Source organism: Halichoeres trimaculatus, unplaced genomic scaffold, assembly GCF_033239565.1.
Source record: "Halichoeres trimaculatus isolate MK-OKI-2021-1 unplaced genomic scaffold, fHalTri1.1 fHalTri1_scaffold_6, whole genome shotgun sequence".
Lineage (NCBI taxonomy): Eukaryota > Metazoa > Chordata > Actinopteri > Labriformes > Labridae > Halichoeres > Halichoeres trimaculatus.
The window spans coordinates 16,799,197-16,820,050 of NW_027437184.1; the positions used below are offsets into that span (position 1 = coordinate 16,799,197).

Genomic DNA, 20,854 nt, shown 5'->3' on the forward strand with positions numbered 1-20,854 from the left:
AAGCCGAGAGGAAGGCTCTGTTTTGAAACCTCCATTCACGGCGAGTTCAAGTACTTTACAACAACCAAGGCTGGTACAGAGCGCTATGTGCTACATGTGTGAGGAAAAATGAAACCTGGAATATAAACAAAAAGTTAACAGCCAAGTTGTGAAACAGATTGAATGCACAGACAAGAAGGGTTTTAATAACAGCCACAGCTCCCTTGAGACAATAACATACCCTGGAAATACACTTAAAGTAATCTGACTTCAGCTGTAATAAATGTAAAAGTAAAGCAACATTTTGGTTTCCATAAGCTGAGAATGTTGAGGGGAACTGTGTATTAGACATTATTCCAGAAACTGACGTCTGCTTTGAACAAATAAATAGACATTTATTTGTAGAACAGTGCACATAAATGAAAAATGCCAAACATAAACAAATGTTAACAAATGTGGGTAAGGAAACACGTGAAGGGAGCCTGTGTGGGAAAAACTTCCTGCTCAGCAAAAGAGAAAGACGAAGGGCCTCGATCACCATCGGTCGACCATCCAACACAGTTTTAAAGAAAGCTTTCTTACCTGGAATTTATTTGACTAAAAATAAATCTATGAACACCAAAACCATACTTTTAAATGTTTAAGTATTTAGGAATAAATTAATAATAGTGGTGGTTTGAGGAATGTGCACTGCATTTGTTATAATTCTCTGTCTTGTCTTTTCACACCTGTGTGACTTGAAGCGTGTGCACCTGGAGTTTCTTTCTTTCATGCCCATACATGAACAGTGTGTTAATTTTTAACACTGTGCATGAGCTCCTAACAGCTCAGGAACATGGTTTCTTCAGTTTACTGACACAAACCGTTCAGGAAATTAATTTCAGGCTACCCATCTTTCTGGAACTTTTCTCAAAAACAAATCCAAGAAAAATCTAAGGAAGGTATCAGTGAATGATGCCTAAAATGGAACTGACTCATCAAACCAGTTTGTAATTTCAAACTTTTTGGGGATTATAAGCAATCTTTTCTGTTTTTCTCTATATATATATTTGGCTGAAATTATATATGTCATCAGAGATATATTACTAGACTTTTGTTCAGCTGGTAGCCTCAGCCTGGCAGAAGACTTTGGCTCACAAGATGCCATTTTTTTAATTTCTCTTTATTTAACATTACTTTCTGGGTTTTGTTTTACTGCTTAGTTAAACTCTTGCCCCAATACCAAATTTTGATAAAGTAGATGTCAAAAATTGCCGTACATCTGTGCCACAGTTAGGCTCCAACTCAATACAATTATTACATTCCTCACTTGAAACAGTTCAGTAACTTTTTCGCCAGTTGCATTTTGACTGATCAAATCAGATGTCACTTTAAACTCTACACACTTGATTTGCAGACTCCTGGATGAGAGAGTGAGGAATGACTTGATTACAATCTATCGACCAAAGCTGCAGATAAAGTGGTCAATCAAAGAAAAGACAGAAAAAAATAATTACTGCTAAAACTGTTTTGATTGTTTTGATTACTTTTCTTGATATAAAACCAAGAGTGAAATGATTCGCAAATGGGAGCATCTGAGCTTTTTCTGTAACATATAGAACAATCAAAGGGTATCGTTTGCTTTCTGTTGCTAATTTCACATAACAAAACACTTATTCTATTGAAAAAAAGATCTTCAAAATGTTAAGTCTGTAAAATGGTTAGGAGTCATCACAGTTACTTAAATGTAGCATGACAGAGTGTGTGCGTGTGTGTTAGTACCTTCACGTAGGGGTTCTCCATCCAGGGTGGGTAAGTGTACGTGGCCTCGTTGGAGTCCGTCTGGTAGTAGTAAAGGTTAAAGGTCTCCTTACAGCTGCGGTGGTGGGTGCTCCTGGAGGAACACTCCATCATGGTAAAACGCAGCTCCACATAAACTTGAGACGCTCCTTTTCTCTCAATGAAACCACTGCGGAGCCAGTGGCTGGAGGAGCCATTAGTTTGCAAGATCTGATAGATCCTCACGCTGTTGTTTTCCTCGTCTAAACCGCTGACTTCCTCCCACTGAGAGAGAAAAGGGAGAAGAAAAGAGATGTCAGGTTTAAAGGATATCTGACCCAGAAAAATGGAGCACATTCATGTGAGTGTGTTTAATTTTTCCCGTTGATATTTCCAGAAAACGGTCCTTGTATCATGTTTTACATCCAGAGTCCTATTTGTCATAATAGTGTTGCAGTTTTTGTTGGCGCTGAACTGTGCTGCACCTGTCAGAGACCCAGGGGACTGATGTGGCCTGCAGTAGGCTGTGATCCAGTCCAAGTTTAGATCTGGGTTGTTAAATCATTCCTCCTGCTGAGTTGCAGCCAAGCTAGCGCGACTGCAAGTCTCTCTTGTCAAACAGAGCACACAGTAACCCAGACAGACTCAGCTCTCATCCTTCAACACACATTCAGAGAGAAATACAGGAATACAGAGGGGATATCACAAATATGTATGAAGTGGAAACCCCAACAAAGAAATCTACATTTGTTAGGGAGCCAAAAGCAACAGAAAAATGCTTTAATGTTTGACTTCTGAGTCAACAGCAAACATGTTCACCATCACCATGTTCCCAAGAGCAGGAAACAAGCAGCAAATTTACATACTTCGGGCAGAATTTAGCAGATTTGCTGAACTTGAGGCTCAGAAATTCAGTTATGTAAATATGTAAATCTTTAAAAATCCATTTGCAGATGATGTGTTGAGTGAGGCAGAATACTGGTCTGAATGAATTACAATGCAGCCGAGCACTGAGAGCCAGGTTTGAAGCTCTTGAGGGGAGAATTTCCTTTTTAATCCTCAAAAAATAAATACTATAGTATAGAGTTTGGCAGCACACATTTCTGTGAACAAAATGTTTTTAGTGAGGAGGATGCACAAACATCCCGCAGGGCTCATCTGGATTTGACAAAAATCGTTTAAAGAATGAGTTTTAAATGTGTTTTGGAGTGAAGGGAGATTAGTGTATAAATAAAGATGTATGTTTTTAACCATGAGCAAGGCGCATACGGTAGAAGTTGTTCTAAATTAAGACACACCACAAATGTGTCAGATTTTAAAACATCCTTTACACTGTCCCTAAAATTTAATCCAGTGTACAGTTTATATTTAACACTCAATGAGAAATTACATTATTAATGCTGTTTATGATTTTTTTTCTGTGAGGCCAATTTCAGTTTAAGAGGCTGAGCGAATCATTTGGATTTGACTTCAAAGACTTGAGTTTTGTGACCATATTAAAGATGTTTGGGTTCATCAAATGACGCCACTTTCACATCTGCAGATTCGATCTGTTAAAACACGATTAACCAGGGCTGAATAATACAGTAATGATAATTTGACCATTGCAATTGAGATGTGATCATGAAATAATCGCATCAGAGGACATGCAATGTCACACTAATGAATGGGTCATGATGTCACCAGTTTCTCATTGTCTGTACTTCAGTACGGATAATATGCAGTCAGCAGGTGGTCATGCCAAATAGAATCAAGACAGGGTGAGACAATAAAAAGTACAACTTCTACTGTCATTACTTCCGCCAAGGAGGTTATGTTTTTGGGAGAGTTTGTCTGTTTGTCTGTGAACAACATAACAGACGGACAAATGGATCTACATGAAATTTTCAGGATATGTTGTGGGATAAGGAAGAAGTGATTAAATTTTGGAGGTGATCCGGATCACCGTCTGGATCCAGGATTTTTTTAGAGAATTATTTATCACTGTATGATAGGGCCGTTTTCACCATATGTGTCCATAACTCCACGATAAATGGTCGGATTGCTTTGCAAAACAATACAAGACAAGGTCACAATAATTTCTGACAGATGTAAAAGTACGATCCAGATCCTAGCAATATTCTGGATGCTAAAATCCAGAATATGAACTATGTGCTGAGTCACAATTTTCAACACTGTCAGGGAACAGGCAGTCTGCTGAAAGGGAGTATAACATTAAAGTAGGACTTAAGTGTTGCGTGACAATCACAGAATGCACTGCGGAAGTCTGCGCTCTCTGAGTGCTTTTCTAGTTTTTATTTTACTGTTGATGGTGGCAGCCTTCTTGGATAACAAGCTTGGAGTTATCGATGTTCCCTTGTCAGAATTCATGGGGATGGCATATCCAAATGATATCTGGTTCCAAGTTGTAGCAGGTTCTTGATACCCACACCTTCAAATTATTAGGAATGAGCCATTTTTTTAATGCTTGAATATGTTTATCAATTTGTATAAATCTGAAGTGAATATTTCTGTTATGTTTACTGGTCTCCATTTGTAATAAATTATTCCCACCAGACAGTTGATTACAAGTAATTGCAAATAAATGCCAGTGACTACTAATTGGCATCTTGGCCTGCCCACAAAAAATCACTTGAAGATCAACATGATACCTAAATATGTCATAAATACATCTACTTTTCCAAACTGAGCAGCTAGAATTTATGTCTTACAAATATCTTCAATATTCCTGTTGTACTCCTTTAAAGCTAAAAATAACACAGCATGTATGAACCTTTTTATGTCTGTAGGTTTTGATACAGACAGCTCGCAGCCTCTCCCCACTGCTGCCTGTCACTGTTGACTTAAATCACGGTTTTATACTCTTTCGTGTTAACTTAGCATTATAAAACACAATCCAGTCTTATTTCTGACATGAGAAGCTTTTGATAAATAGATTCAGTTGATAAAAGCTGTTCTCTGATTTGGAGACAGTCGGCCTGTTTTTCTTTGCATCTTAATCAAAAGCACAGACATATTTCTTCATATTTCTCCAGTTTCTTGCCAACATTGCTGTAACTGCTTTCTTTCAGCAAGTTGAGCAGTCTTGGTCACTGACTCTGCTGGCAGAAATACCAAAGCAACCATCACTCAGCTGATCAAATTACAAATATGCCTTTTTCTGGCTGCCTGTGTTCAAAATGTGGGCAGCCAGTGACTTCAGCTCCAAGGTTGATGGGATAAATCAAAGCATCTGCTTTCAATACACTTTAAATTCCACATTGACTCTGGAGTTATCCTTTATTCTGTCAGTTACCTGCCATATAAGGAGCACTTTTATAGCAAAAGTAACAAAAGAACAGCTGGAAGCCAAAAATCCCCCGTCACAGGGCAGTGTGTGTTTCTAATACAGATAACACGAAGGAGTGAGGTCACATACCTCTGGTTTGGCGTTCGAGTAGATAGTCCATTTGAGATCAGACGTCTCTGTCTTAGTGTTCATCAGGACCTCTGTGAAAGAGAAACAATGTTACCCAAAGCTCGAAAGTGACACATGACACACACTTAGATGTAGAGAGACACACTGAATTCAAAATAACAGAGTGAACATATTTTAACTCCATGCGCCCTGCTGAGGCTTATGCTGGGATTAAGGGGCGAAGATGGAGTTTCACCAGTCAATTACATCCAGAGAAACATTCCCACTACCCTCCGAAATTGTCTTCCTCTCATGTTTGTTTTTATTCCCCCTGAGGCCCTAATGTTCCCATCAATGCAAAGTGCCTGTGGTCACACGAAACCCGGTGAAAAGTCTTCCTGGGGAGGAATACTCGACACAAAACAGAATCGACCAGACTAACATGAAAACAGAGGTATGGATACGCATTGAAGGATTTAAGCTCTACGAGTCACGATCTGTGATTACAATAGAATTGATTTTTGTAATCTTCTGACAGGCAGGATGCCAGCTCACAAACAAACTCAAATGTTGTGCTATGATTCAGTATCCTAATAAAATCTAAGTGCACCAAACTTGGGTTAGGGTGAAGGGACTACTTTATTCCTCCAGCTGTCTTTGCAGAACGTCTCGGCTGAATTGTGATGGCTGTTTGCACTGCTGGGATGAGGTTTGTGTCACAGACCCGCTGTGGAGCTGTGCATGTTCCCAGCAGACGCTCATCTCAAGGGTGAGGCTTGGTTTGGTTTTACCAATAAACAGGATTTAATGCGGCTCTCCGGTGTGACATGATCAAGGAGAGCACCTGCATGGAAACGGATGCTGGAGGAAATGTGGGATTCACTGTGTGTTTATCACTGGGGTTATTAAGATGTTATGTTGAATAAGGCTCCAAATATAGGGCTCAACAGTAAAACCTGGCGCTCCCATAATCCCAATAATACCCACTCTATACAAACACAACTGCACTACACTCGCCAATACTTTAAAACCAACATGTTTATTCTTAAATCCATTTTATGGTTATGTTTTCTCCCAGTTTTAGTTTCTGCATGTTATGGGCCATTAAAGTCTAAGTGTTTTCCTGATTAAAGCAATAACTCTTTTAATAAATAAAAAAATACTGCCTAAAATTCATTTGAACCTCATTTCTTTAAAGCTCCTGTGAGCAATTTTCCTGTGGAGTTTACCCCAATATCTCTGGGGAAAATGACACACGATATCTCTAATGTTGTCCTGTAAATACGAAAATCTAAACCTGCTCTTATTGTTGTCTTACAGTTGTCTCGGTCAACATGAATCTCTAGTGTGGAAATTGGAAAGACAAGGCTGGGCTGGTGCCTACCCCTTGCTGCAGTTACATACATTTAAAACGACATGATAAAAATTATCTATTATGTTACTTTTGGCCTTGCTTTTGTAGATCACAATAAAACCTCTGTATTAGTTTCAGTTTATTTCATTACCAGTGAAAACTCCTCACAGGAGCTTTAAGTAATGATTTATAGTTATTATTCTTTCATTCAGAATAGCATGAAATAGTGATCCTGGGGATAAAAGCTCAACCGAGTACATATGTTTTAACATCTGTTAAATGTGTGTTATCTCTGCCTCCTACTTCCTTCAATATGTTTGATGTTTGTCCAAAACATCTGCTTTAAATATAAAAGCTCTCACAGCTTTTTTAAAATGCTCTTACAGCAGCTGACACATTCAGTTTCCATGACAAGATTCAATATGTAAAATATCATGTATAGTGAGCAGGTTTCTATGGTGGTGGTGTTTTGTTGGTGTTTACTTCATTTGCCTTCTTTAATTTCATAGTTTGCTGTGTTGTTGCAACAGCTTTGTGTCTTTCCTTGAAAGATAATCTCTTGGGCTTTTTGCTTTTATCTGGTAAGACAGTTTGAAACAAACAAGAAACATGGATAAAGAGAAATGGAAGACATTTACCAAATCACTGCAGGACCAGGAATCAATCCAATAACCAGTGCAACATGGATTACAGGGTCTGAACATGGAGCCCCTGCTGAATCACCAACTAAACCAGTGACTCGGTTTTTTGATTTGACCTGTCCTGCTTTTCTTGGCTGTCTTTATTGCTCGTCTTCTTTTCCTCAAAAACAAGCTCAAATCAACAATACAATTTTCGATGCATTGATGTGACTCCAGTTGATCCTTCTATAAAGGATTAAAGCCACATTCATTGGCAACTGTCAATGAGGAACTACAGGCTGTTGCTTGAAATTTTGGTCTGTAATGAACAATCTGAATCAAGATTAAATCTGAATCCTTAAATAACATTTTCTGTGAGTAACTTTTGCGTCATCAGCTCTGGAATAAGCTAGAAAAGTATGTCCACTATTGTTTTGAACTTCACCTTATTTGACCGAAAAGTTAAAGACAAGATACTCTGAATTTCCCAAACCTTCCTAAATACTGCTTATGATGCACTTGGTGCCTATATCAGAAAAGAGCTTTTTAGTCTGTCTGTATGTTTTTATTTTGCCGTGTTTGGGCTGATTCTGAGTGTCAACCTCCAGTTCGTCAGAGTGTAGCCCCCTGGCGAATCACAGCACACAAGATGTGAGGACAGACTTAGCAACCAAGTGCCAGGTTGTTAAAACATACCCTTTAGGAAGCTACTGGTGGCAGTAAGCTGGAGAGGAGGGGCCATTGTTGCATGTATTAACAACAAAAATTTCTTCTTTTTACATCTGGAAGCATGGTGAAATTATTGCTTTTTAACATTCATTTGTTACAGTGCACCACCTATAACTTGATTATCACCCCTGTTAATGTGACAAAATGTGCACAAAAAATCATAAAGATGCTTTATGTAGTGTAACCCTAATATGACATACAGTGTATTAAAAAAAAAACAGGTGGGAAATATTGCAATGAGTGTGCTGTCAATAGGAGAAAAGCAACATTACAAAGAGATGGAGGCTGCAGGGACTCCTCATGCTCTATGAATATATCTTGCACCACAGCGTTAAGCACAAACACTTGTAGTATTTTACAAAAATAACCAGAACGCCCACAGTTACTAATCTCTGTGATCCTGTGTAAAGAGAGAGGCAATCACATCCACCACTTGCCAGCCCACATCCCAATAAAACACACATGAAAGCTCAAAGAAAACTCTCATATGACGCAGAATCTGACTCGCACTTCCTACTGAGATAAAATGAAGCTGAAGTCATCCACAGACAGACGCCAACGTGCGACACTAATGATCATAAAAATAATGGTTAAAGATCCTGCACACAAATGTGATCTCTTCAGAGTAGACTCTAGACTGTCTTTGATTCTTCTAAAGCTGTATTCCCTGTTAGACTGAAATGAAAAACTGTTTCACAGCAACACAGGAGCGTTTGAATCCAAAATAATTAACACCATTAGAAGAAGTGCTCCAAGTGGAAGACATCTGGTGTCACCCGAAAAGATCCGACTCTTTATTCCCTCGTTTTTCCATTATGGCTTTCGATAATCTCTCAATCAGGCTTGCGTTAATTGAATGCATCTCCTCAGTGAACAACCCACACACACACACAAACAAAAACCAGCACACACAAAAACACAGGTTAACGCAGACGTCCATCCGTTTTTCAATCCCACTCTCACTGCCATAAGGCCTAATGACTTTTCTCCATCCCTTCTCACAGTCATTTCATCCTTCCTATTGCCTGCGTGACCTGTCTCCTTCTCAGCATATGAAATTAGTGACTTGACATCGGTAATTCTCAGGGATGCATATGCAGCAGCTGTGCTCTTGTATCACACTGAGAAGTAAATGTGACTTTAAATCAGTGACATTTCTCCTTACATTACCTGCTCCTCTCTTTAACAGTCATTCTACTCTGGATGTGCAGATAAAGACACTCATTTAGGTAGAAATTTATCAGTAAATTTGGGATAAATAATGAATCATTGTGGCCAGACGGTGGAATGATTTGATTAGGAAACTAGGAAACTAGGTGGTTCATTAGTAAAACAAAGTTTATCAAAGGTACCATGAGGAACTTTCTGCTTGTGTTGATTTTGGCACCCACTCTGCTGATATTGTCCAGGAAAAAATGTTAATGGGTGTTTTGGACGCTCATAAAGCTTCAGGATAGTTTGAAGTCTCACTAGTTCCAATGTTTTCCTTGGGAGAGCAAGTGTTGCATCTTCATAGAGAGGGTGCTGGTAGATGTTCCTCGTGGTGGTTTTCCCAGCTCTCTGTCCACTATATAGAATGAGCTTGTGAGCTTGTCTGTGCGTGTAAATGTGTGCACGTTTGTGTGCCTTCGAACGCGTTGGGGCGAAACTTCACTGTACGCGCGAGGAGAAATGTGAACAAGCCGATGTGCAGATGACATCCCGTCATGCAAATATGATGAATAACAAAAGGCTATTGGTCTGTTATACTGGAAAAAAAAAGGTGTCGACCGGATTTATGAGAGACATAACTCTAAATCACTTCTGCTGTGAACTGGGGCTATACGGAAAATAAAATTAACTCGACTTCCTACCGTTTTGGAACATATCACACTTAATACATGAGTTTCAAAGACCTCTATCTCATCAACATGATCAAAGTTTCATTAAAGCCTGTTAAAATGTAAAACAATGTATTCTACCCCCTGAGGATTATCATTTCACTGCAGGTAGCTGAAATTGTATCTTGGTCCTTTTCATAATGGCTGCTCTCAAGAAATCATCCACATGGAAATCACTGCTAATTTTCAAGAAGTTGCAGTAAGAAAAACATCTAAATTGTTACCCATCTTCAAAAATGTGACACAAAAAGTACATCACAAACAAAACAATGTAGCAGGGGTGGCCAACCTGCGGCTCGCGAGCCACATGCAGCTGTTTGTCTTTCAGTGTGCGGCTCTTTGATCCATTCATAAAAAAATATATTATATTGTTATGAGTAATGGTGTGCCAATCAATCTAAAATATTGATATATTGATGCCAGCATTGTGATCAGTACTGATCAATACTTGGGTGATGAGATTGATACTTAAGTTTCAGTTTCTTTTCTCGACATCACACAGTTGCTCATAGCTATCTTGATCGATAGATGGAACTTTGTCTCTTCTGCAGTAAAAACTAAAATTTGTCTCAGACACGGTTCCAAGTACAAATTTTAATACTCTTACAAACACAATAAATGTCACTACAGAATTGGAAGTGTATTGATTTTCATCTTATGTCCTTTCGTTTATGTGTGAGAGGAAATGCATTTGTGATGTGGCTCTTTGTAGTACCACGGTAGTTTTTGTGGCTCTTGGTCTCTGACTGGTTGGCCACCCCTGCAATATAGTAATATTTTTGTGGCTTTGTAGAAGAGTTAATAAATGATAGACTTCAAAAAAATTAGAATTTTGAGCTGGGTTTTTTTGATGGTTCAGGATTTATAGGGTTAAACTACTAACAGCTCTGGACCAGACTTTAATAGTTCAGTTTACAGTTTTGATTTATAAATCATTGTGTTTTCAACAATCTTAAGCACACACAGGATGACAGGAAAATCTTTAAGTAATGCTCCTGTGAACATAAGTGTAGGAGCATGTATTTTTGTTGGTCAGGATTCTTTCAGCGTTTGGAATAGAGAGATAAAATGTAAAAATATTTCTAGTTGAAGCAGTTTCACAATAAAACTCAGTGTTCCTCAGATTCTTGTTGGCAGCCATGGTATGTGTAGAGAAAGCTTTTAGCAGTGCGCCCATAGACTTCCATTGGATCACCTCATCTCTGGAGTTCAGTTAGTGTTGCTTTACAAAGGTCTTTCCAGTTTTACTATTTTTAAAAACAGTTTTTATAGGACATCAGTTTTTCCATCTGTAGTTCAAATAATCAACAATGCAGTTGGAAGACAGACTTCATAAAACTGCAGATAAACTTGATGTAGATGTGAAAGATAAATGTAAGATAAACATGTTGGAAGCTTATCGCTACTGGTCACACTTTTCTTATTTAACGATTCTGTATGGAGACTTGTATCTCAGACTGCTCCACTTTAAACTATGGATGCAGACCCGTATTATGACAACAATCTGAGGCCATGAAAAAGGGAAAAATAGAAAAGTAGAGAGAGGATGAGGCAGAGAAGGATAATTAGATGACAAAGTTCAGGTTGGTGTTTTCCCCGCTTTTAGTCTAACACAAGTTCACTCCAGCAGCGTAATTTTAAAACACACCTCTATAGCACTAAAGCTATAGTTTGGAGGCCGACCCGTCTCCACCTTTCATATGCACACCTGCCTCTGCTTCACACACACAGAGAAACACACGCACACACACACCCCGTGGCATGGTAATCACTGTTTATCTCTGCTCTATCATTAAGCTTTATGAGACAGGATGCATGAGCGCGAGTGTTTCTGAGAGATGGTGAGTGTTTTCTATTATGTGCATGCACAGCCTTGCCTTTCACTGAGGTGCACTCAGACTTCAGCCCTGTTAGAGGAAGCTGCAGTTTCCCTTTACATTCTTACAGCAGCAGCGGTGGCGGCCACCCACAGCCGGAAAATTGCCCCCAGTGCTACAAAAATGTGGGAACAATGAAAAGTCGTCATCTGGCCATATCTAAACACCCCAAACATACAATTGTACTGTAATTACAGTACAATCAGGCACATGAGGAGACACTGGAGACGTCTGAACTGATAGGTGGGCTGGCAAAAATACAACACTCAGCCCAATAGGTTATAATAGAGGGAGAAAATGAAGACAAGTTTGAAAATATGGAAAAATAAGAAACAGGTTGTTAGGCAAGAGTGTAACATGTTGAAATAGAGGAAAAATACATATCTTTGTTTCTAATGAGAATAAATGCTGATCTTAACATTCTCTTTATTAGTCATCAAAGAATTTCAACAGTTAGTGTCTGTTTCTGTAATTTCTGTATTTTTACTTCTCATTTTTTAAACTCTAAAGATATAGACAGCATTGCTCATTTTAAGACTGGATATTAGTAACACGGCTGCATACTTTTAACTGTAATCATTAAATCATGGTGGAAGCACACCAAAATTGGGACAGTTTCAAGACAAACAACTGCACGGGGTGTCTTTGAAATGTAAAACTTGACCCTGTATTTTTCACTTACAGTGTAGGGAAGGGGAGGGGTTTTAACAGCAAACATTACACCCTCATTTTCCATACAGCCATCTTCAGACTTTCAACAACTGACCTCAAATTCAAGAGCGGCACCCATGTGCAACAAATCCTGTTTCACAATTCTTCAATTTTGCGGTCATCTCTTCCCCGCATGCCCCGTCCCTCCCAATTTTCCACTTTCTCTGTGGCTGTGGAGTTTGATGGGGAAATTACAGGCCTTGGCACATTTGCCCTGCTTCAGCTACAATTAGAGCTCATTTTAATTAAAGAAACAGAGTGCCAATTACCCTCACACACCTAGAGAAATGGATACAGGGGCCAAAGGAAATAGGTAGGGAGGACATATCACAGGGTTTGGAATTTCAGATGAAAAATCTATAAAAACCAGATGGGTTTATTAATGATGACATGTAATACACTGTTTCTATTTCTATTGAGATATGTAATCAATACAGGACACCAACAAGTAATAAATCATCAACCGCTGAGCACAGGACTCACATCTGCTTGTATAATATTTGTTTGGTGGTTTGGGACTTGAAGCTGATAAAGTTCAGGCTCTGACTGAACTTTTGTTCTTTGTTTGGAGAAGAAAAATAATTCCTTGATAACAGTATTATTGTTCTCCAGGTACAATTCAAGACCTTGCGTGTTAAAGGGGATATAGCTAGCATGTGTTTCAAATTTGGCTAAGCCTATATCCTGAAAACAGACGGGCTTCAGGGATGTTCTGCGCCTGGGGAAATCTGATACCTTCATGTTTCAAATTCAGGTTAAAGGAATAGTCGTGGAAATGCATTCAGAAAGCTGCTAGATGGAAATATCTGGACCACTCTCTCCCTCAGCAGAGTAACCTTAGCTTAGCTCAAAGAGTGGGAAACAGGGAAAGAGCTAGCTGAGCCCACGATCACAGTTTCAGAGCCCTTCCCACTGACGCTTTGTGTAGGTAGAAGATGAAAGTCATTCAGCAGCTCCTCCTTAGTGATGGCTACAAGTCTGTTTTGAATTAATGCTTCATATTTGTTTTCTTTCCAGAGAGGCTGCACAGAAAATGTAAAAACTAGCGCTGTTTGAAGACTGTTCTTATACTGGAAAATATTTCTTAATATTTTAGGCCATTATCAACAATGAACAGCAACTTTTCAAAGTGTTTTGATGGTATCCAAATGATCTTGCTTACATGAGTGGCTCTATAGAAGGCAGTTCATACAAACAACCAATCAAAATGATGTTTTAAAATTTAAAACAGCTCTAGACCTGACAGTAATATCCCAGGATGAAAACCAGTGTGGTGAGTGTATGAACGTCTTCATTTGTTGCTTTCAAGCTGCCGGGTCAAAAAACAAAACACTGTTACTGGACACAGGCCCCAACGTCCCTTAGAAATATTCTTTTTTTTATTATTATTACATTAGAAGTGAAGAATGTACAGGCAGATTTGTTGTTTAATCTCAAAGTTCTTTATCAGCAGTTACTTTGAAAAATTAACCAAGTACAAATACAAGTTACCTTTAAAAAAAATGTAATCAGCGACTTACTCTAAGTGTCACAATATTAAATTAATGTACCTGATTACTTTTAGTTACTCTGGGATTACTTAAATACCAAACAAGCACATAAAGACAACAGAGTATGAAAGAAGTGTCATCTTCCCCTTGTATTTTTTTAGAGAAACATAAAACGATAAAATCTCCTGCACACAGGAAATGCTGTTTAGTTGAACACATAGACCGGGACAACCCACAATGTTTTTAACAAATCAGGTGGCCATATTCTGAATTTTAAAAAAAAGAAAAAAGAAAAAAGAAAAAAGAAAATTAAAACTACAATGAAAATTTAGGCAGTACACCTACTGAATTATCCAAGTATTCGACTGAAAAACAGTATTGTTCATAAAGTTGACAGGAAATATGCTTTGACAAAGCAAACTTAAAATCTTCTCCTTTTTCTAAATAAACAGAAAATCTGTTCCAGATACGGCTTTGTTTTAGTACATGGGTTAAGAACATCAACTGTATTTTTTTTAACAAACCATGTGTCCACACAGTACAGTGGTTATTGACAGCTTAGCAAGCTAACAAACCTGAACTTTAGCTGAATGGATTTCTGTGTACTTCAGCTAACGTTAGCACTTTGTTTTCATACCAGTAGACGTTTCTTCAAGTTGGACGTAGAGTCTGCACTGTACTATAATGTTGTCCCCTTTTGTGATTTAAACTCAAAATAATGTTTCCACTCAGTGAAGGCTTTTTTATTTACCCAGGAGGCCATAATGATGAATGACCTTAGCTTATGTTATGTTTACTTACAGCTCAAGGCTGTACAGGTGGTCGCTTCACGTGTTGTTTTGTTGTGGCATTGCGTCGTGCCGCAATGCGTCCTCACCGTGCATTGTAGTACCGTATTTTCCGCACTACAAGGCGCTTCGGAATATAGGGCCCACCTTCAATGACTGGCCTATTTGAAAACTGTTTTCATATATAGGGCGCACCACATTATAAGGCGCATAGAGTAGAAGATATAGTAGTGGCTGGGGTTGCATCCACTAGATGGAGCTGCGCTAAAGGGAATGTCAACAAAACAGTCAATAAGTCAGTCAAACTCAGGCTACATCCACATGGAGCCGCACATTTTCCGATCCAACTATTTTCTGTGCCGTTTTCAAAAAAAGCGCGCTGTAAAGACGAAGCCGTTTCTGCCGTCCACAAAAGCCGTTTCCAGAGATCAGTTCAAATGCCAGACCTTTGGGGGGCGCTGTATTGCTCTAACAATAAACAAGAGAAGAAGCCCGGGCCAGCCTGTGAGCTAATGTTAGCACTTAGCAGAATTCCTCTTTACAGGTTCTTACTGCTTACCGCTGTTACTCCGACGACGCCCCCTGACTGCAGTAGCCATGATTAATCAATATAGATCCATATAAGGCACATCGGATTATAAGGCACACGGTCGGCTTCTGAGAAAACTGAAGGCTTTTAGGTGCGCCTTATGGTGCGGAAAATACGGTATATCCCATTTGATTTTAAAATGTAATCCAGCTAAATAATATCCCCTTTTTAACAAATATACCGGTAATCTGATTACATGGTGTTTTCTGTACTGTACTGGATTACAGCTGTGGGGGTTTTTTGTACTGTTTTCTGTACTGTACTGGATTACAGCTGTGGGGGGTTTTTGTATCCTAATTAAGTAACGCCATAACATGTAATCCATTATTTCCCAAGCCTGATCATCAGAGTTATCTTCAATAGTGCACAGAAAGAAAGTAACTAAAAGGAAACAGCTTTTCTTTTTCATGTCAGCGCCTCAGCCGTCTTTTTCTTTGCATAGGTTACTGTGTGCCCATGAGCTTGAAAAAACTTCTGCCCTCAATGTGTGTGCGTGTGTGTGTGTGTATGTGAGTGTGTGAGACAGAGTTGTGTCTGGGGAGATTAGACCCTGGCTTCCCGTAGTTCTTGTTACCTTCCTGTCTCCTGGTTTTGGTGGTAGGGGCCGGCCCCTGTCACCCACATTCACATGCACGCCGACTCAGCTCGACGCGGTTTAACTACGACTGTATAACAAAGCCTGCTGCAGCACATGTAGACAAGCTCGGCTACTCTCAACTGAGAGGGGCAAGATGAAAGAAGCAGAGAAAGGGTGTTAATGTTTGACACTTTTTTTGTTTTTCTTCTCCCTTTGTGTCTGCTGGGATGCATATCAATACATGTTGTCTTTGGTTTCTGTCCCAGGACAGGATATGACCCAGTTAGAGAGGAAGCTTCATACTGGACAGAAACCAGAGATGCTACTAGAGAGGATCAACAAAGCTGTGAGAGGAAAACTGAGAGAGGATTTAGTGCAGGGCTAAGATGTGTGACCTCTGAATGGTTTGGCTTAAGTTTACCTGGTCGTCAGAGGTTCACCAGACACAATCATAACATCAATCACTCCCTGTGTTTTCACTGATCACACTCGGGAGTTCACACATCGGTCAAAAGACTTTTCTGCTTTAGCTGAGAACAGATTTACAACAGCAGTGACCACTTTATTGATTTCTTGTTTGGTTTTAACTGAACATATGTTGTCTTTTCCCAACCAAAAAACCTTTTAGCCCCTCATACTAATGGACCCGTATCTAACATGGCTCCAAATGTTTATCATACGGGTTGGATTGATCAATAGATCTTTCAAATGAAGACAATTAACAACCATTTTGACAAGACTATTTGTTTAAGATAAATTTTGCTGAAAATCTGAAGCATTTCTAGGCTCTGCTGTTTTTGTCATCTGTGATAAGTAGGAGTCTTTCAGTTTTAGACTGGATGAAAAAAAAAATATTTTAAGTCATCACTTCAGGCTCTCGGAAATTGCGATTAATTTTTCTTTTTTTTGAACTTTTCACACCTTTCCCAGACAAAACAAGAAGTCAGAAATGGTTGGCAGATTAAATCAACTGCATAAAAAAAATCATCAACAGTTACAGCTCTTCACAAAACAGAAGTAAGAATTTAACAAAAAGCTTTTCTGTGGTTTTGGAACAAAAACCAAATGTTTACTTAAACAGGTCGAAGCGCCCAGAGGTGCATCTATGATTCATCGGTATTCCCTTTTAATTTAATTGCTGTAAAGAGGAAGCAAACACTGCTGCATTATTCAAGTCACATAAGTTCAAAGGGAATATTTACTTAATTGCAGCGGTGGAAGCGAAGTCCGGAGCCTCATATGAAATGAGAGGTTGGGGTTAAGAGGATGTGAGACATCGACTCAGTTCTGTGCCTTTTTCTATCACCGCCTACAAGTAATGAGATTTGACCTGCGGTGTTAACGGCTCAACAGCTCTTGTGCATCTTGGACCCAAACTGCATTTTCCCTCAGACTAAAAAAATATCACACAGCTGCCAAAGGCCAAAGATAGTCCCAAAGAGACTATGAGAAATGGACATTATCTTCAGAGTGGTGACATCTATCATTCTTTTGTGGTGTTATTATAAGACGTCTGTTGCTGGACTTCAGAGCACAAGAGGAATTGACTCATATTGGCAAAAGGAGCTGGAAGCTATAGCGTCTGTTTCGTCTTCTTTTGAACTGTTAATCACTCAGAATTCAATTCTCTGTCTGCACATTAACAGAAGTGTAAGCTTTAAACACATAAGTCCCAACATTATCTCTAATACAGTGTGATTGAATTAATTGTCGTTTTTTGACAGCTTGTTTCTGCACCTTTGGAATATCGATCCACCACTGAGTGAATTCACCTCCTGCTACTTCCAATTACAGGCACCACTTTGTGTAGCCGCCTTCAAAAATAACCCAACTCCATGAAAGGCTGCTTCAGAACACTGTTGCAGGCAACACCAGCTCCCCAGTGGATTCCTGATACACAATCCTGACAGTACAGGAGTGAATTAGAAAGAAGTTCATCAGATTATTACAGGCTGGAAAGTTTTAACTGGATTGTTATAAACCCCTGTGTTTTCCCATCATGTCACCTTTCAAGGAAAGCACTGAATAAGAGACACAATCCAGAGATGACGTTCAAATTAGATAAAAGGTAACCATGTTGTGTTAGATCAGGGTGCAAAATCAGATTTTTTCTTCCTTTTTAGCATTTACCTGGGCGAGAACTAATGATTTTTTTAATTTGCAGTTAAAGCTCCTGTGAGGGTTTTTTTAACGGTTGTGAAATAGGTTGGAAATGTTTATGTGATTTATTAATGTAGTTATTTATCCTTAAACCAATAAAAAGGAAAAGGTGTCAGGCCAGCACATTACAGAAAATTGCTTTTTTGCATTGTGTGAGGACACATCCATCCAACTGACATTAGGCGCCATAATTAAAACAACTAAAAGCAGCAGCTTTAAATTGCAGATGGTTGCAAAATTCTCCTCTCTTCATGTTTTTTTTTAAAACATCAGAGAAAAAAGGGTTACCAATATTCAAAAAGCCAGTGTTATTCAGTTTGTTACTGTGAATGATTATGAAAGTGTAATATACCCACATTTGCTAGACTTGAGGTAGCCCATTGTGGGACAGCATTCAAACTTTTTAAGGAACTTTTATTTATCAGTCTTATTAATCTTGCACACAGAGCAGCACTTCTTACCCAAGAGCCAGCCTCCAGTGTTGAAAATGAAAACATTGTAGAAGTGCTAAAAACTGCAGTTCCTCAAGCATCCACTTCAGGTCGACCACAGAAGAACCATGAACCACATACACAACCTTTCAAAAAAAGCAGTTTTATAGTTTTTTGATTCTACAGTTGTGAGTTTCACCTAATACAGGGGGAGAGCTGACTCCTCTGACAGGCTTGTACACATTAGCTGTTAGTGAGAAGGTTTAGAGCTCACCTAATCCCAACCTTTTTGCCTCTTGTGTGGTGATCCAAAAGTTACTGCAGCATTTCCTGAATGGCAACTGCCAACAAAAGACCTCAAAACTAGAGCTGAACAATTAAGCGATTTTAAACCGACATCGCAATGTAATAGAATGCAATTTTCAAACCGCAAAGGCTGCAATTGGAAAAAAAAGATTCATGTACCCAGACCTGGAGGGAATACAGTAACTTGTATTTGTTCACCCTTAAAACCAGCAAAAGTCAAAATGCAGATCCATCCAGTAGATTGCAGGGCCATACCTCTTCATCACTTTATTCTTTATGGTATGTTACTCTTACTGACAACTGGAGGTCAGTAAAATTTCACAGTGTTCCATTTTCTTTTTCAATCAAGAAATGCAAAAAAGGCTTGTTTAAATGTTAACAGTATCTTATGTTGGTTAGTAATACTATAAAACTACTAAAAACTTGTGTCAAGTGAACAATCCAGAAGATAACCCCCCCCCAAAAAAAAAATAAATAAATAAAAAAATTGTATGCTTAATCGCAATTGCAATATTGGTCTAAAAAAAACGCTTTTAGGTTATTTTCCAAAATCGTTCAGCCCTGCTCAAAACCAATGGTTAGCATCACTGTATTATAGAGTCTTAACATGTTTACAGCCTGATACAATCACCTGTTTTTGTCTGAATAGTCCATGCTATTCAAGAATTGAGTATTCTTATAACTCGTGCATTTTTTTAATGCTTTGAATCTTACATATATTTTCATAGATGTAAGTGACTGAGCGGACTTACAGGCAGGTTCTGATGACCCTGTCCTGTTTGCTGTAAGAACTTTGTGTTTTAATAAAAATCTTCCTGTACTACCTCTTTCAAGTCAAATGCAAGACTTATGAATGTACAGTTTTTGGCGGCATGCTGTTCACTGACTCATCCCACACCTACCCAAGGGTACAGATAACAGGCTTTAAAACTACTACTTTTACACAGTCGTATTCCTGATGGTGTCCTTTGCTTTTATAGCTCCTATAAAGATGAAAGCATTGTTATCAATCTGTTTTATAACTAGCCGAAAACTTTTCACAGTTGGTTTAATTAGAAACTTATTAAATTCAGTCAGAAGAAGAAAAACTTGTTTTTGTAGAAAAGTCCCATCATTTCATCTCTTTTAGTGCTGCCACTTCTTTTGAGCTTTAAAAAAAATCAGTTACATTTTCAGTTTCCGAGACCTTGGTTCTTCAGAATTGAAAGGCAGAAATGTGTCTCATGTTTTGAGAACATTTGAACTTTTTGATCTTTATCAAGACACTTTATTTTGGGTGACATTTTTTACAGGCAGAAAGGTTTTCATCTTTTAAGAAGGATGTCTCAGAGTAGGACTCAAAAGGAAATAGGTGCCGATCTATAAAGCTCAAAGTCACACTCATCTAGCTAAAAAAATAAGTTTGCATTCTCAAATAATAATCTGCTCATTGGTTCCTCATCAAGGCGTCACAGAGCGAGTAGTCTCGATCCTGTGATCCATAGTCGGCAAGGGGAGACCATACATTTCATTATATGACTGCAAACAGACAAATATCAAACACTGTCAGTCTGTAATCTGACAGGAAACTTCAAAGATCATCCTGCGATGAAGATTACACATTTCTGAGACCGAAACCTGTCAATATATGAGTGTGTTTTTAAACTGAATGAGTCAAATTCAGGTCTGAAAACTTTACACACACACTACCCTGCTGTGTACCTGGGAGCAATCCTCTTCCATCTGCAGTCAGAGCTGCCCCCCACAAACCAACAAGCCTGCAGTTGCTACCTTCTTTATGGAAGGCTCCTGAAGGCAGGCTGATCATCTGCGAGAGCCGAGCCCAGCTATGTGTCATCAGAAAGAGAAAAAAAAAAACACCATGGGAGAGTGCAGGCTATAAGCTTGTTTTCAAACACTTTCTCAATCCTTTAAGAGGATCTCTATCCCCTTGTATTGAGGCCTGAGGTGAGGGTCAGTCACACACACCGGCTCCCTGCAGGGAGGACACTTTGGAGAAAAATCTGGGATGATCTTCCTTAGCTGCAGGAGACTTTGCCACCCCCGTGTAAGCTGTCCTTTCAAATAATTAGCGCATATATCTTGCCAGTTAACTACAGATTTATTAGCAGAGTTTTTTTGTCTTTCTGTCAAGAACAGAGAAGACTTGGATCTACTCCAAATATCTACTTCAGTATGTGCTTTCCCTTACAGGGCTGGAATGATGAA

At 38.9% G+C, this 20,854-nt stretch overlaps 1 protein-coding gene across 3 annotated transcripts in view; it reads right to left on the reverse strand.

The window, feature by feature from the left end:
* The window catches only part of LOC141791271 (ephrin type-B receptor 4a-like), a 52,680-nt gene that overhangs the window by 17,591 nt on the left and 14,235 nt on the right, over positions 1–20,854 (reverse strand). For all 3 annotated transcript variants that reach the window (XM_074671576.1, XM_074671575.1, XM_074671574.1), the window contains 2 exons: positions 5,156–5,226; positions 1,741–2,022 (listed from right to left, as the gene is read on the reverse strand). In XM_074671576.1, the coding sequence (XP_074527677.1) occupies positions 1,741–2,022; positions 5,156–5,218 (345 nt within the window). In that variant the 5' untranslated portion in view covers positions 5,219–5,226. The remainder of the gene's footprint in view (positions 1–1,740; positions 2,023–5,155; positions 5,227–20,854) is intronic.